Source organism: Armigeres subalbatus, chromosome 2, assembly GCF_024139115.2.
Source record: "Armigeres subalbatus isolate Guangzhou_Male chromosome 2, GZ_Asu_2, whole genome shotgun sequence".
Classification (NCBI taxonomy): Eukaryota; Metazoa; Arthropoda; class Insecta; order Diptera; family Culicidae; genus Armigeres; species Armigeres subalbatus.
In genome coordinates, this window is record NC_085140.1 from 227,300,855 (window position 1) to 227,319,668 (window position 18,814).

Consider the following 18,814-nt stretch of genomic DNA (forward strand, 5'->3'; position numbering starts at 1 on the left):
ATTGTCCTCGGCTCGCTTTCAAATCGACTTATATAAAAACATTCTTCATGTCTGCCGTATCCTAACGGAACTATCAATTCTATACTTTCGCATCTAATTCTACCATGAACATGTACGTCTAAGTTTGAAAGTTTTATCGCTTTTCAAAATTTATTTTTGTTTTCGAGTGTTTGAATGTTTTTCTCTTAAATTTTATCAGTATTCCTTACTGCCAAGGTACAGAAGAAGGTACCAGTTTACTGTCACTTGTCATTTAATACTGTCATTTGATGCATTCTTACCTAAAAACTAAACCTTCAACCTTCCTTTCCTATCTTTATATCACAATCTATTTGAAATTAAGAAATGGACAGTAAAGGAGCTGCAAAAAGATCCATCGAGTAAAAGTTAGGTTTTCTGAAAATAAAGTACTATCAATGCGAGAAGGCAGAGAAAACATCAGTCAAATGAAGATTATTTAGTGAAAAATTAATAATGACTCATCAATAAACCATATTGTAATATTTTTATATTTTACCCTATATGTGCACTTTTTCCAGTAGCGAAAATCGCGGTTCCTTCGAATGTTGTCGCAAAAATCGCGGATTTATATATATTAGGGTGGTTCAAAAAATTGATTTTTCTCAACAGCGCTCATCTGATTTTTTTGCCTTTCTCGTACAACAAAGTTGTACAGAAAGGCTATCATTTCACTCCAAAATCGAACTTTTTATAAAAGTCTCGGAGATCCATGATGTTAGATACCAATCAACTCAGCTCGTCGAGCTGAACAAATGTCTGTCTGTCCGTGTGTATGTGTGTGTGTGTGTGCACGAAAACCGAAAAACATTAGCCACTTTTTCATATAGTAATTCTTAACCGATTTGCTCGCAAAAAGTTGCATTCGACAGGCGACAAAGCCTTGTTGATCACTATTGAATTTGATAACAATCGACCATTGCATTGTAAAAAAAATGTATAATGCGAATCCATATAGGTGGAAGTTTGTTGAAAAACTAAGTAAAACACATATTCATAACCCCACACTCACGTTGAGAATGAACAAGAGTAGCCAAAGCCGAACGTCAAAGACGAGACACAGAGTACACTGTGAAAAACGCATAATGCGAATCCATATAGGTGACAATTTGTTGAAAACTAAGTAAAACACTTATTCATAACCCCACTCTTATTTAACCTCACGTTGAGATTGAACAAGAGTAGCCGAAGCCAAACGTCAAGGACGAAACACAGAGTGCACTGTGAAAAAACGCATAATGCGAATCCATATAGGTAACATACACAAAGCACATTGTAAAAAAAACGCATAATGCGAATCCATATAGGTGACAATTTGTTGAAAACTAATTAAAACACATATTCATAACCCTACTCTTATTTAAGGTTGAATAAGAGTAGCCGATTATCTCGGAGAATTAAAAAGTCAACTACGCCATAGCTCCGGTTAGCGCAGCGAGGGTTAAAATACTGTGAAGGGGGCCCTAATGCTTCACAGGCTCCGTTTGCGGTTAGGTTCTTATTAGACCCCCCTAACCATTCATTCGTAGGCACGGTAAGCATAAAGCCGCATCACACCGAAAATTAGGGGTCACCTGTATGGTGGACTTTTACCACTGGAACAGGCAATCCGTAATGTTATTCTTAGCCAGATAACCAGCTGCCGACACCACACGGCTATCTAGGCTGTTCGTGGAGAGAAGTTGACATTGACTTTACGTCAACTCTCAATGTGGCCGAACAGCCGCAGACAGTCAGACTGACAAGCCGATTCACGTTTTCTTTTTATCAGAGATCACTTAAAATACGTGTTATCTTTCCCCAGCCGTGGCTTTTGTTGATGAATGAAATACACAATTACAATGAAAGTTGCAATGTAACAATGGTGATTCAATCTTATCAGCGGATCATATGATTTAGTATGCGCTTTCATATAGAGCTTCGAAAACATGCCATACTGGCCCTAATTTGCCCCAGTGTACCTTAATAAATATAGAATCAATGTAAAATATGACGTGGAACATTCAACAGCTTTTCAAACCCCCAAAACACGAAAAAAAAATTAGCTGAAAAAAAATGTCCATATAATCGAGGTAAAAAGTCCATATAATCGAGGGTCCATATAATCGAGGGTCCATATAATCGAGGGTCCATATAATCGAGGGTCCATATAATCGAGGTATACCTGTATTGCGTTTGAGTTTTTCATGCGAAATCACATAGTTTCAGTCATTCAGCGAAAAATCGTACGATGAGTACAAATGCGTGACTCGGATAACGCAAGATTTCGCGATTTCAGATTTTGAATGTTTCTCAACATTAACTGAAAGTCACTATTTGGTCACTTTTCTGCAACTGATAGACTCTTTTTCGTCAACGTTGGTTACTAAAGTCACTATTTTAAACGGCATTGATCGCTAACAGCCCTGCCGACATGACAACTTCTTTTTTTTATTATTATTTCTTTATTGAAGAGGCTTGCAGCCCTAGGCTGGCTGACCTCTATATGCCAACTTCTTGTATTATTTAATGCTTCAACTTATTTTTTTTTATTTATAACAGGAGATGCACTCAAAGTCTACTGGCACCTATTGTAAATGAAGTAGTTCAGAAAACTAGGAAGTCATACCTCAAAATACCCAAACAATGTGGCTTAGATGGATACGGTGAGTCATTTTGCTTTTGAAACAACAATCATAAAACTTTCTTTTTTATAGCATATAATCCTCTAAAATTGATCGCAATTGTCATATCACACACGAATGGTATTTGTGAAAGGTTGCTTGATAACGCTGAGTTGAACGAAATTCTGGCGAAAAGTTCTGCATCAGTATTAATGCAAACTCCGCGGCACTGCGTCAAAGCAATTAAGAACACGCGCCGAAAAATGGAAGACAGACACGTGTGCATCGGCGACTTCAATGGAATGTTTGCAGTTAGAAATCACGAGCCGACCAGCTTCTATGGTGTGTTCGATGGACACGGGGGCCAAGATGCAGCATTTTTCACAGCAGCTCACCTTTGCTACAACATTGCAAAAAGTTCGAAATATCCGCACAACATAGAAGGAGCAATTAAAGAAGCATTCTTAAAAACGGACGTGGCTTTTATAGATAAATCAGACAAACATGTAAGCATTTGAGATTTTGAGTACATTGATCGAGGTATTTTGAACCTATTTTGTTCATTAAAATCATTCTTACCAATAGGCACTCAATTTGTTCATTAAAAATAAATTCTTACCAATAGGCACTCAATTGCGGAACTACTGCACTAGCATGCATTTATCGTGCAATCGAGAAACGGCTCTTTGTTGGTTGGGTTGGTGACTCACAGGCTTTGCTAGTATGCGAAGGAAAAGTTTGTCAAATAGTATCACCGCATGTCCCTTCGGTAGAGGTATGTTACTTCTTATAGAAATATTTCTCAAGTACCTTACTAATAGATACATATTTTTTTTTTCAAGAGTGAATGTAGCAGAATTGAAAAACTTGGAGGTGTCGTTTTGAACTGGAATGGAACCTATCGTGTTAATGGGCAGCTTGCAGTATCCAGAGCTATCGGTAAAATATTATTTTTGATTATTGAAGCTTTAATTTAAAAAGGATAATATAAACGAATCGGTGCTGGCAGTGTATCAGTCATATGCATATGCATTATTCCCAGCGAAAATCAGTTCTATGAAGTATGGCATCAAGTGGCATCGTATGCTAAAAGCTTAAATTCAGAATAGGATATAAGCACAGAAAGACAAACTTGTCAGAATGCTAGGAATAGAAAGTTGAAAAGCCAGGCACAGTCATAAAAAAAACCTTTCAACTAGTCTTTAGATTTGGCGCTCCTTAATTCCATTCTGTTAAGGATTTTAAGATGCTGTCGATAGTGGTCAGTTTGGTCGCTTTTGCCGCTACAGTCACAATATGTCAGCGACTTGTCTATGGTTTGTCTTTTTTTACAACTTTTATTTAATGTAATTCAGCCAGACCTATTAGGGGAAATGACGGTTTTTGTTGACCAAATTTTATGAACTTTGGCCACAATATTCTTTGATATGCAAAGTATGTTTAGGCCAAACTTAAGCACAACTAGTTATAGAAAACCCCCTGACAATAATAGAACAAAACCTGCCAAAGCCTTCATTTCCCCTATATCTTCTTCTTCTTCGTTGGCATTACATCCCCCACTGGGACATTGCCGCCTCGCAGCTTAGTGTTCATTAAGCACTTCCACAGTTATTAACTGCGAGGTTTCTAAGCCAAGTTACCATTTTTGCATTCGTATATCATGAGGCTAACACGATGATACTTTTATGCCCAGGGAAGTCGAGACAATTTCCAATTCGAAAATTGTCTAGACCGGCACCGGGAATCGAACCCAGCCACCCTCAGCATGGTCTTGCTTTGTAGCCGCGCATCTTACCGCACGGCTAAGGAGGGCCCCATTTCCCCTATATATCCCATGTTAATTTTAGAAGATTTGGCATTTTTGTATCATTTACTTCACGACTTTGATGAGTGATATATTATTTATCATATTTACAATAATCGAACTTTTTTTCGGAAAATCAGTAAAAACATAAAGTCTGATTGTTGATTTTTTTTTTCTAGGTGATGCTCCATTAAAACCATATATTACTGGCGAGCCGGATGTTTCAACAATATCGCTGGAAGGCAAAGAAGATTTCCTGATTATTGCAAGTGATGGTTTGTGGGAATCACTTTCTGAAGACTTCATTGCACTTTTTGTGTATCGAATGATTGCAGACAATCCAGGTTAGTTTTTTATGCATTTTATCCCTTTTTTTAAGAAGATTTTCGAATTTTGTAAAAGGTATTCAAGCAATCGAGATTGCAGCAGTTCTTGCCTGATATTCGCATTTTATAGGGTTGTTACCATTTTTAGCCAAAATAAGGTTTTTATATATTCTTAATCCTTGCCCAAACCAAGTATTCCAACAAAAAAGGAGAAAAAATATTCCGATATATATATTGAAAATGTATCGTCTATATGAGAAACTATAGATAGTGGAATAGGGGTGATCGGGGCAATATGGGCCACCTAAGGAAATCGTTCTGAAAAGCGCTGAAAAGGTCAAAAAACATCATTCAAATGTAGTTGACTCATACTAGAGAATGTTACCTTTCATATTACGTCGATGAATGACAAAAAATGCGTTTGGAAATTGTTGGAATGCACTTTTGAAAATGTATTAATTTCAATGTGTGTTCCTGTGACTATACAGGGCAATATGAGCCACCATTTGGGGCAGTATGGGCCACCCATCCAAAACGTTTATTTAGGCGAAAAAAGTATCGTAATATGGAAGAATATGATATTCCTACAACAGTTGTGAGTATTCCATACCAAATAAAATTAAAAAACTGCACAACAGCGGACTGAACCGATTTGGCACTCTTCACCGTTTGAACAGCCACATTTCAATTGGTCAATGGTCTTTTTTTTCTGTTTCAATCGCAGTAATGCACTGTTGTAATTTTTCCGTAATGAATCTCACATATATGATAATATTCTTGTATTTGACTACTGAAATTTGAACTAATTTACATTTTAGGACCTGATATCTTGCTCTGTGCAGGTATGCCCATATTGCCCCATAGAGATTGGTTTTGGTAAAAAAAAGTTTTATCATAAATTCAGATTTATATCAATACAAACATGTGTGCACAATATTCAATTTTAATATATCTTTTGATTGTGGTGTATTTTTGGCCTGTATTTGAATCAGTTTTGTGTCAAAATCTTATTTATAAACTTCAAATCTTATAATAATTTTGCCTATGCAGCGAAAATTTACATTTTTGTATTTTCATGTTTGAATTGAATTTTAATGCGGTTTTCGCGTTGGTGCATATGTGGAGCATCCTCTTAAAGATCATATAACTTTTACATGATAAAACTTGTCAATAAGCTCAAAATGAGGGTGGCTCATATTGCCCCTACTGCCCCTATATGATGATCGAAGATAAATCCTCTGTCTCCAAACGAACTGTCAAACGTGTCTCCAAACGAGCATGACGTCACGATTTAAATGGAAATGTTAAGGGCTGTGACGTCATATGCGCGTGTGCACGGTCAAAAAAAGCGACTCAGCAATGCTTTCGCTCATCTATAGATTCTACTAGGGATCCTATATTAAGAGATGTGCGAATATTTTTCCAGACGATTTAGCAACGCTGTTACTTTCGTAAACAAACGCTGCCAGCACTTGCCGTGGCGCAAAATGTTGGAGCTCGAACATGACTTTGCGTATAATGGCGTTTTCAGATTTCGTTATCTAACGTCCAACAGTGCATTATCACTAAAATAAAAGTGCAATACAAATGAACAAAGTACCATGCATAAACTAGACTACTTCAACTTGCCAATATAAAACAAATTGTTTATTCGACAAAACTTTTCGTAAAATCTTTTTCATTACAATCGCAATACCTTTCAATCCGCAACAATAACAATGTTCATTTGGCTCAGATTCTGACAGCTCTCAATGCTCGATTGGCTCAAGATGGCCGCTTTCGCATATCTCTGAATGTAGGATTCCTAGATTCTACTATCTATATGAGAAACAAGGCATGTATAGTACTGTCACCTGTCACCGTGCTAATACCGTTGATTTTACCCAAATTGATGATTATAGGAGGTACTGAAGCCCTCCTTAGCCGTGCGGTAAGACGCGCGGCTACAAAGCAAGACCATGCTGAGGGTGGCTGGGTTCGATTCCCGGTGCCAGTCTAGGCAATTTTCGGATTGGAAATTGTCTCGACTTCCCTGGGCATAAAAGTATCATCGTGCTAGCCTCATGATATACGAATGCAAAAATGGTAACCTGGCTTAGAAACCTCGCAAATAATAACTGTGGAAGTGCTTAATGAACACTAAGCTGCGAGGAGGCTCTGTCCCAGTGTGAGGATGTAATGCCAATAAGAAGAAGAAGAAGAAGGAGGTACTGAGGTCTGTCATATACACATCACATTATTTTTAAATTAGACGCTAAAAATAAATATGATAATGTATGCCTCGATCAGTCAAAATTTTCCATCCGCTATAGCAAAATGTTCAGAATTATGGTTATAATTCTAGTAACCTAATTTTTCAATGATATTTACTTCTATTACTTTTATTTATCATAACAATTGTCGCGGTATTAGGCCATTTTTTACGCCAGTAGTGCCTAATATCGTGACTAGGCTATACCGTGAGTTGATACTCAGAAAAATAAAACGTAGCTATCACTTTGGAAACATTATAGACCCCAATAACATATTGTATAGGTATTGAAACATTAATTTTAGATATCTACGACATTTTATATGTATAATGATAACTAGGGAAGCAACATCCAGATGAATTACATATAACGATATGTATATGTAATTCCTCTATAGTTTCTTATAGAAAAGTAGAGTATTCTTCATACACATCTAAAATCTAAAAAATGTAAAGTAAATTATTTGATAAATCAATAAACGCTTTTAAACCATCAATATTGAGAAGTTGCTGATTCTTCTTTCAGTAGGTATCTGTGTAAAACAGTAATTTTCTTTTTGCCTTTCTCGTACAACAAAGACAGGAGTTAAAGCCATATGGATTGAAAACAAACGCCGCAGGCAAAACAACAAGTTTATTGTTAAAACGGAACAAACAAATGCATATTTGTTAAAATGTTTAAAGCACGTGCTGATATAAGTTCTATGAGAAGTTAAACCATTCACGTAAGGGCCACGTGCCACAGCCTGATATGTGTAAGAACATAAACGGGAACCTTCTTACGAACGAGCGTGAGGTGATCCAAAGGTGACGGCAGCACTACGAACACCTGAATGGCGATGTGGCAGACGAAGATGACGGTATGGTGATGGGTCTGGGAGAACGCGCGCAGGACATAATTTTACCGGCTCCGGATCTCCATGAAATCCAGGAGGAGATTGGCCGGCTGAAGAACAACAAAGCCCCTGGGGTTGACCAACTACCAGGAGAGCTATTTAAACACGGTGGTGAGGCACTGGCTAGAACTGGGTCATTACCAAGATTTGGGAGGAGGAAGTTATTAAATACAATGTGTGGTAACCAAAAAATCATTTAATCTAAAAATAATCGGGAAGAATGAAAAACTTATAGGGTAGAATACGGCATTGGCAGGGTGCGACTGTTGTTGGCACCCTCATTAATATTTGCGTTTTCCAGCAAACATGCACTATTTATGAACATAATTTTGATTCAGTCACATAATTTCAAGTCTAAGCTTTCATTTGAATAAGTTGTTTGTGTAAAAGTAGCAAGATTTGATGTGTTAATCACCGAAACAAATTTGCGCCTACGAAATCCTTGCCATTATTGCATTGCCAAAGAAAGCAGCGCACGAAAAGCAAACTGTTACTTACTTTATTGAATCGCCTGTTTCTCTTCTTTATTGCGTATGACACGACAAATTAAGTACGTAAACTACTTTTTACACTTTATCACCACTTGATTATCACCAAAAAGAGCAAATTTATGCAATATTTGCTCTATGTTTCACTAAATAAAATCGGGACTGTTAGTTTTCTTTGACAGCAGCACACTTCGGAATAGGGCGAGAGAATAGTGCTGTCCAATGAGCAGCTCGAAGTAGCTCGAAGTTGTTCCCGTCCTGCTCGTTCTTTTTTGTCAACAAATGGGCATGAGCAGGACAGGAAGAAACTTCGAGCTACTTCAAGCTCTCATTGGACAGCACTAATGTGTTTGTGAGCATATCAAACACACGCTAGAAAGATACTACTCACAACTCTGTGACTCGATTTTAGCAAAAATACGAACAAAATATCCGGCGATGGCATTTATTTAAAAAAAAGTGTTAAAATACAAATGCTTCTATTCAGATTTTTACGCAGACCATGAATTATATCAAAAGTGATAGCAACACCGTAGTAGTTTAACCCTTATGTGGCTGACAGGACCGTTTTCCTTTGGCATCTTCAATAATTTCCAAGCTCATTAAAAAAATCATAACCATTCCCATTCCTACATAGCGCAACCATAAATAATTGCCTACTTTTAGGGTATTATCTATTATTCAACTGTGAAACGTAGTGTAAGAATGGGGTGGCTCCAGCGGGTGGATAGGACAGTGCTGCAGCTGCCCATTTTTTCAACATATGAAGACTCACGAGGTGGAATATATTGTTAATATACTATACTTCCAGAACCGACGAGCTTCGTTTCAACTAAAATTGATTAATTATATATTTTTTACATTATTTAAAAGACGGTTAAGTATTCGAAATTTGCAAATTTGGATTCCATTTTTTTTAGATTAATTCTCGATTAAAGCAGAAATTTGTACTTCATTTATATGGGAGTCCCCCTTACAGAAGAGGAGGGGTCTAATACCATTATAAGAATCTTCATTGTTTCCAAAAACCTCTACTTACAAATGTTCATGCCGTTTCCTAGTCTATAAAGGCAGACAGACAAAAATTCCTTCTCATGTGTATAGATTTGGTTTTACGTAGTTTACGTCGAGCAGTCGTGTCTTGTACACAACAACCATGATTTTTTTTTTATGAAACAAACATATCATGTAAGGACCGCAAAGAGCAAGTTGTATATTTGAAACTGGTTGATAGACTCTTGCTTACGACTATAAGGCATTACAAAAGACAAAAGATGAAAATCTTGGCAGCGGACAAAAAGCATGTAAGTCCCCTTCTCCAAAATGGCCAACATAATTCAAATAGGTTGAAAATGGTAAAAGTTATGAAATTGTCAATATCTGGGTACACGGCTACCCAATCTGCCACTCACGTCTGTTTTTTGTTGGCCGCCTAAGGGTTAAATTTGTTTTACAATGTGTTTAAATGCTTTTGCCTATCTAACTAGGGGTGATTAAAATATGACGTCCACTACTTTTTGAGATTTTTAGACCCCCCTCCCCACTCTGTCACGCTTTTTTGTATACCGAGTGTACGCACTGTCACAAAATCTTGACTCCCCTCCCCCTCAAACTGTGGACGTCATTTTTGAACGACCCCCTACATGACATAAAATTGATGCCAAGGCTAAAAATTCCTGCTTTGTTTAAAGCCAGTTTTGATAAACAATAAAGTTTGTTCCAAAATTGAGTGAAGCGAGATGAGCGTGCGGCCGATAAATATGAATGAATTTTACTACTGGAGGATAGAAACAACCAGCATTTGGCACCAATACATTACCAGTTTTCTACTTCCATGTCTAGTTGCTAAAGGGAGCAAACTCATTGCTGATAATAGAAATTGCTATGCCAATAGAAGAAATGTTGACCTGTTACTTTATATTAAATTTACTTAGTTTGTGGTAAAAGCTGTTATATTTAGTGAACACCAATCATCAAAGAAAGAGTATACAAATGTATACCAGTTAAACTGTACCTGTATTTTAGTGTAATTATTCATTATTCTTATCATTCAATTTGACGAATGTCTTAGACTGCCAAGAATAGGTATTTTCCCCTACGTATTATTTTATAATGTATATTTGACATTACTTTTAAGCAACAGAGCTAAGAGATACCGAGATAATCCCACGGAAATTCTCTATGCATATTTGTCATACCAATTATTTGGTATGACAAATATGCATAGAGATTTTTCGTCGGATTATTTCCACGTATTCGTAGAATTATATATTTCGTAGTATTTTTCCGCTTCTGGCCTCTGGGGTTATCATCTTGGCCGCCTTCATTTGCATTTTCTTGGATCCAATTCTTCGTTTCGATGGCCGTTTTTCCTAATTTTAATAAAAACACATTGGAGATAGCGTATTTTTATATTTTATAATTTATGCTTACCTTTGATTAGCATAATTGATGATTACCTCGATGATTACGATAAAGGAATAAGCTTTTCTGGCAACATAAGATACGCACAATTGTAGAAAATGAAATGTGTTTTCAGACAAACGACATCTGAAAATGCCCGGAAAAGCAAGATGAACAAAAATTATCCTGATCCGTGTGTTATCACTAACATAAACGAGCAACCTAATATCTGGTAGAAACAGCCTGATCTTTTGGGAACAACAACAAAAATATTGGTTTGGAACTACAATATACATGTTGAAACAAACTGAAATTTTGGTTTGAATCAACTTAACAAAACAGCTTGATTCAACCTTCATGCTTTTATAAATCCAAACAACTTTTGTTTAAAAACAAGATGTTTTAATAGTTAGAAAATCAACCAACATTTTGGTTGTTTCAAACTAAGCTGGTTTTTCTCCGTGTGCTCGTAAAAATCACGACAGATTACACTGTGACAAACTATTATCAGATTATTTTATATGATGCCTGTGAAAATGTAGAATATTCGGCTGATACTTAGCAATGGCAATGCACAATCAACACTCAGTCCAATTTAAAACTTTCAGTTGTTCTGAGTTGCTTTTCTGTTTTGAGACACTAGTCAGAAACACAACTAGGACATTAGGGAAATTCTAAACATGTTGGTTTTCCAGTATAGCACCCATATGAGTATTATAGTTCATCTTATAAACCTCATTTGAGTTTTACATGTAATGGTGATTATAACATATTATCTGGAATTGCAAAAAAACAATAACCTGATTTTTATTAAAATTTAATCAAATATTGTTTGTTGGTAATAAAATATTTTATTGTATCTAAACTGTATTCATTTACACAGAATTGCAGTAAAACAACGATAAAAATGTTTGCTTCAATAGTACTATAGTTTTGATTTTAAAATAAACATATTTTAATTTCAATATTTTTTTTTGTTCGAAAAGGTAACTATTCTCAGAGTGCAGTCTTCCGATTTTCGCGGTGTAAACGATAGATGGTTCCCCCAACAGCTGATGCAACTCGTGGTTCATTCGCCTCCTACACGTACCGTCCGCCATCTGCACCCAACCATAGATGATACACAGCACTTTCCTTTCGAAAACTCACAGTGCGCGTTGGTCCTCCACGATCATCGTCCAGGTCTCGTGTCCGTAGAAAGCTACCGGTCTTATAAGCGTTTTGTAGATGGTCAGTTTGGTACGGCGGCGAACTCTACTCGATCGGAGCGTTTTGCGGAGTACAAAGTACTACGAGTTCCTGCCATGATGCGTCTCCGAATTTCTCTGCTGGTATCGTTATCGGAGGTCATCAGTAAGCTCAAGTAGATGAATTCTTCAACCACCTCGATTTCGTCACCACCAATACAAACTCGTGGTGAATGACTTACGTTGTCCGCTGTTGAGCCTATTCCTATCATGTACTTTGTCTTCGACGTGTTGATGACTAGTCCAATCCGTTTAGCTTAACTTTTCAGTCTGATGTAGGTTTCCTCCATCCAAGTTACGTTCCATAATATCAATGTCGTCGGCGAAACCAAATAACTGGACGGACTTTGTTAAAATCGTAGCACTAGTGTCAATCCCTGCCCTTCGTGTTACTCTGTCCAAAGCGATGTTGAATAGCAGACACGAAAGACCATCACCTTGCCGTAACCCTCTGCGTTTTTAAGGGACTCGAGAATGCAACTGAAACTCGAACTACGCAAATTACACGATCCATCGTCGCCTTGATCAACCGTATCAGTTTATCCGGAAAACCGTTTTCGTGCATTAGCTGCCATAGCTGGTCCCGATCGATTGCGGCTTTGAAGTCGATAAATAGATGATGTGTTGGCACGTTGTATTCGCGCCATTTCTGCAATACCTGACGTATGGCGAACACCTGATATGTGGTAGACCGTTCACCCATAAATCCCGCCTGGTACTGCCCCACAAAATGTCTTGCGATTGGTGTTAGTCGGTGGCATATATTTTGGGAGAGTACGTTGTACTCGTGTTACGTGTTAATCTATCAATAAATTTCTCGAATTATGAAATACAATGTATGGCATTTGGAACAAATTTACTTTAATACTGAAAACATAATTATAACGAATGAAATGATATGGAAATATTCTTATTTTTCTGATTTGTTTCAAAGAAACAATTGATTTTAATTGGGGAATATATAGGGTATCTGTTCCTATATCAATAACAATAAGGTAATGGGCATGTTAAATGCATTGATTTCTCACCCAATAATCAAGAAACATGAGAATAATTATGCTCGGCTCACGTAATTTTTAATTGAAAACAATTTGTTAACTTCAAAAATGAAATTATTATCACATTATCGAAGTATTTAGCTAAGAAACACCATCACCGCCATGTACCTATTTCAATAACATTCAAAAAAAAGTTAATCCTATGCTTGTACCTATATCAATAATACTGTTTCCAACACAAAATACGCACACTATTACTTGTGTGTATACGTAACGATATGATTGCAGTGATGCCGAATTCTTCAATGTTTTGTATTTGAGTTGAAATATAATTACAAAATTGCAGTTTTTGTTGTAGTTTTCCAACTTATCGGTTTAATTTTATGTTTGTCATAGATTATCTATTCGATATGCTTAATTTTACAAACATAAGAGTTGAATTTCACATAAAAATTCATTCAAGCATTTTTGAAATAAAAATCTAGGTCGGCAACCCTTTAGAGTACTGCAAGCCATGTAAACAGTTTGGAATACGGACAAGGATCATTTAGACGTTGTTCGAAATAAACCTATATCAAACTATAGGAAATCGCGTTGATTTTTCAAATATATTAATATTCATAGTGAAAATGTGATGTGCTTTACATGTTATGAAGTGAATTTTGAAAGGATACATTTGTGTTAGCTTGAAATTAAGTGGAAAACAACGGCGTGAAAACAGATGAATCTGCTAGTAGCAATCGAGCAGTGCATCAAACCAACAGTTCAGAGGTAGGAAAATGAAAATAAAAGTGCTTTATAATTTTATCTTTTAATAATTTGATTCTTGTGCATTAAATCATTATTCAAAAAAAATCTTGAATAATATTCCAAACATTCGAGAATGTGTTCCATCCATTATTGAGTACATACGATGTGTGAAATGGTAATTAAATTGATTTTTTATTTGGTTTATCGACGGTTGGGATTAATATACGGGCTGTTATTAATATGGGAACAGATACCCTAGAAGCACAATCTTCTCAGAAAAGCAAAAACGAAAAAAAAAATAAAGGGATTTCAAAAATGTCTTCAGTGGAAGCTAGATAGCAAATGTGAGCATGTTTTGAGACACTAAAAGACCATTTATATGCATGTATGTGTGTGTATGTGTGCAAATTCTGAAATTTACTAACATATAAATTTACTCATTTTTAAGGTATTAAACAAGATAAGTATTCCAAAATTAGGCATCCATAGAGCGAAATATATGTTATTATTGAACGCTATTGAGTTTGGTTCAGATCAATGATCAGATCAAAGTTAGTTCTGGATTAATTATTATAATCGAGCTCTCTGGAAATTACGAGTATATGTATTAGAGTGGGGCGTCATGGTCATTTTTTCAAATCAATGGTTTCTCGAAGCCATTCTGGGTCCTGAACAACTGTGCAGAATTTGGGACCGACTGGTTGCTTCCTTGCTTTCCGCATCGCGTTTGAAGTTTGTATGGAAATTTGTATGGGAGAACGTATATTTTTGCATTTCTACTACTAGAGGTTTCAGTTCATCGTAAACCAAGTGGCACATTGCGTTAAAGTATAACCCAAAGGATGCCGAAAAACTTTGCCGAAGAAGGCACGTTGCTGGAACGTCCACGAAAAAAGTTATAATGCTTTGAAGATTGAGTGTTCAAACCATATGCAAAAAATCGTTTATTATGTCAGCACTGCTTAACTACGTAGACCAATAATTTAACTGAATGTTATTTCAAAATAATTGATCTTATAGGGCTTTAGAGTTAATGGGAGCTATCCGGAATCATTTCACAAAAAAAAACAAGACAAGAAGGAAGATGGGTTTTGTCCTTCGATAACCATAAGTCATCCGGTAGTGCTGGCAGAAACATTGATTTCTTGCATATGGTTTGAACAATCAATTTTAGAAACGTAATAACATTTTTTGTAGATTTTCCAACTACGTACCTTCCTCGGCAAAGTCTTTCTGCACCTTCCAGACTATATGCTAACGTATTCAGTCACGTGATTGATGATAAATTGAAGCCGCTAATAGCAAAAATATAAAAAAGTATGTTTTCCCATACTAATCTCCATGTTAAATTTAAACGCGATGCGGCATGCGAGGTCGCAACCAATCGAGACCATATTGTGCATATGTGGTACTAGATGATGAACTTCAAGAACGCATGCTATGCGGAAACCGTGATATGAAAGTTGGGTTCATCACGAGTATTCATGCATCAGCTCATCGTAGCAACCTAGAAAACCTCGTCCTCTTTCAGCTTTAGTCATTCTGACAGGTAAGACGTGTTTACGCTAGTGGTCCCTTTTCCTAGCTTTATATTGGATTTCCACAATGGCGATCCTGCCAGGAGTTGCAAATTTTCATTATTACAACGCTAAGAGGAACATTATACAACATGTTAGTTGAAAAGGGACCATTTAGAGTTTATTTAAATTAAAGTTGCTAACCAGAAGAAAACCAACAAAGCCAACCAGAAGAAAACGGGATATTCACTGCGCAGGTTAGCAGAACAATTAAGCGAGGTGAAAACAATAAAATAAAAGTGTATGGCACTGTAGTCACTAGGTACAGTGCATTAGGCTAATCTTGAAGATCGCGCAGAGCGGATCAGGTGGACCGCGCAAGGCGGGTCAAATGGATCGCGCAAAGCGGGTCAAATGGACCGCGCAGAGCGGGTCAAATGGACCGCGCAGAGCGGGTCAAATGGACCGCGCAGAGCGGGTCAAATGGACCGCGCAGAGCGGGTCAAATGGACCGCGCAGAGCGGGTCAAATGGACCGCGCAGAGCGGGTCAAATGGACCGCGCAGAGCGGGTCAAATGGACCGCGCAGAGCGGGTCAAATGGATTGCGCAGAGCGGGTCAAATAGACCGCACAGAGCGGGTCAAATGGACCGCGCAGAGCGGATCAAATGGACCGCGCAGAGCGGGTCAAATGGACCGCGCAGAACGGGTCAAATGGACCGCGCAGAGCGGGTCAAATAGACCGCGCAGATCGAGTCAAATGCACCATCCAGAATATGTAAAGTGGATCACGCAGAGCGAGTCAAGTGGACTGCACTGAACGAGTGAAAAGAGTCTCATAAAGCGGATACTGAATATCGCGCTAAGCTGGCCAAATCTATCACACTAACTAGGTCGAGGGGGATCGTGCTGACAGAACAGAAAGTGCAGATTTAATTGATCATGCTTCAATGAATTTTAAAATAACTCGAGAATAAGTTCTATGTTATGAAAAAACAGAACGATATTATCAGTAGAACGAATATTGCAATTGTACTTAAACGAATGCTCTTGTATAGAAAATATTGGAAGAGTTGATAGAATAGATAGACCAAACGAATGCAATACAAATGCTCAACAGGCTTTCAAAACTCTGACCGAATTATTTCAAAATTTAAATTTGTTCAAGTTCAAACTTTAAAATCTGGCAATGGTTCATTGTTCAAACCATCATCCGGTAATAGCTCGATTCTCTGTAGAAGGAATGATCTATATTGGCTTAGATAAAGTGATTGATATGCTCGTTGTGTTAAAATGAGGTTCGTTGCTCAGTAAAAAGCAAGTCTGGATGCAACACTTCACACAGAATGGGTGACTCACCCAAAAGTGAGTATTCTTTTCCTTTTCCAACAATTTTGGTTATTTAATGGAACAATTACAAAAAAATCTTGCAGATCAGCAATATTGAAAAAAATAAGCTCAACTGATTTGAGCTCTGTGTATAGGTAGAATTCATAAATACCAAATGCAATGGAAACAGATCTGAACAATTACGAATTCGGATTTCATACTAAAATATATTTCAACTTCAGTATCGATGCTGTTGTAGCCGAGACTGAATAAGCGAGGTACTTTGATAGTCATTTTTCGAATGAAATGGCCGCCTAGCATTATTCTATGAAAAAGCAAAGAAGGTTTCAGTGGCTTATTGCATTGCAGCAATACTAAACTGTGAGACTTAATCAAAGCTATCTTGAAGAATTTTGTTGAGATATGTTTTTTTTCAACGTTTGTGAAATAATAATTTATTGATTGACGATTAATTTTACGATCAATTGAATTTGAATTGCAGAGTATTGTAGATGGCATAGAGTTAAAATGTTAGGTTCGTTAACTAAAACTCTATTTTCGACCGCTAGGATATAAATAAACACATAGATGTTACATTCTTCATTAGTGTCATTCGAACTGATCAATGGCACAGTATGCGATAACCGTGCATTTGATTATGAAGAAGAAAGCTGGTGTGAAGATTGCAATGAAGATCTATCGTTAGTACTCACTAACTTTGATTGCAGTCCTACTAAAGGAGAAGTTCAATGGTTGCAATCTGGGAGTTGAAATTGCAAATTTGATGCCAAACTGTAAAAAAAATCACACATTGATAGTTTTTTTTCTTGAGTCGTTCATTCACCAAGGAAATGAAATACAACAGCATCAGCAATAGATATCACAACACTGGCGACATTCAGAGCTGCTCTAGACAATTTTCTTTCAACACGAATCATGTTCTCGTACCTTAATTTCACATACGTTGTGATTGATTATTTGTAGAAACCATTAAAGTGACTATTTCTATCATAAATATCTTAATTAAGATTGATGATCCAGTGGCTTTGGCTAGCACAAGCACACTATCATGGCTTTGAGCTACAGGTATTGAACTGGATCCCATATTGTTTGCGCTGCGTATGAGTAGAAACAAGAAAAGTCATGTTATGGAACGGTTGAACGAGGCTCTCAAAAAACAGTAAGCAAACCTACAGAAAAAGAATATTAGCCATACACAACAGCCGGAGCCTTCAAATTTAGGCACCTATTTGTAATGGAATTAATATACAGAAACTAAAAGTGTAATATTGTTCTATTGTTCCGGTTCGGAAGCGTATTGTTGAATTAATGCATTATTTAAAATATTTTTATGTGTTTATATATATTATATATTATTTATATTCAATTGTTATTGCATTCTTATTCTGGAGAGGAGGGAAGATGTGTGGTACTAGATGATGAACTTCAAGAACGCATGCTATGCGGAAACCGTGATATGAAAGTTGGGTTCATCACGAGTATTCATGCATCAGCTCATCGTAGCAACCTAGAAAACCTCGTCCTCTTTCAGCTTTAGTCATTCTGACAGGTAAGACGTGTTTACGCTAGTGGTCCCTTTTCCTAGCTTTATATTGGATTTCCACAGTGCACAGTTGATTGGGGTCCCAAAACGATTCAGAAAAACCTTGATCTCATTTGATCGGACGAAGTATGCGTTTTTCCATACAGCTGTGCCCCACTATTATGTATACGCTACCAGCATTACTATAGTTACTAACCATGTAACAATAGACTAACGCAAAATGAACTCCCCCAAGAAATTATGACGTTTGAGCGGGTCGCATAATGAACGCAAAATGAACTTTTGTTCGAGAAGACGACCCGCTCTAATGTCAAAATCCATCGGGTGAGTGAATTCGATGAACCGCTGCACAGGTCTATAGCTATTTAATCCGACGAGCGCCTGATATATACAGTATGACGTACAGTGCGTATTCGTTCATTTTGTTGTCACTCAACCCATACGCGAGGAGAAGTGGATGAACGCTGTCATCAGAGGAAAAGTAGAATCACTGAAATTTAACATGGCAAGGTATAGCCAATGGAATTGAAAATAATTTTAAAAATTACAAACAGAGATTTTTTTGAAAATGATTTATTAGGCGGGATTAGAAATTCAATTAGGATTAAAAGTAGTACCATC

At 37.0% G+C, this 18,814-nt stretch overlaps 1 protein-coding gene across 2 annotated transcripts in view; it reads left to right on the forward strand.

The window, feature by feature from the left end:
• Positions 1-18,814, forward strand: part of LOC134211808 (uncharacterized) — a 156,616-nt gene that overhangs the window by 9,356 nt on the left and 128,446 nt on the right. For both annotated transcript variants that reach the window (XM_062689069.1, XM_062689070.1), the window contains exons 2-6: positions 2,560-2,663; positions 2,715-3,127; positions 3,247-3,396; positions 3,464-3,560; positions 4,605-4,769. In XM_062689069.1, coding sequence (XP_062545053.1) covers positions 2,560-2,663; positions 2,715-3,127; positions 3,247-3,396; positions 3,464-3,560; positions 4,605-4,769 — 929 coding nt within the window. The remainder of the gene's footprint in view (positions 1-2,559; positions 2,664-2,714; positions 3,128-3,246; positions 3,397-3,463; positions 3,561-4,604; positions 4,770-18,814) is intronic.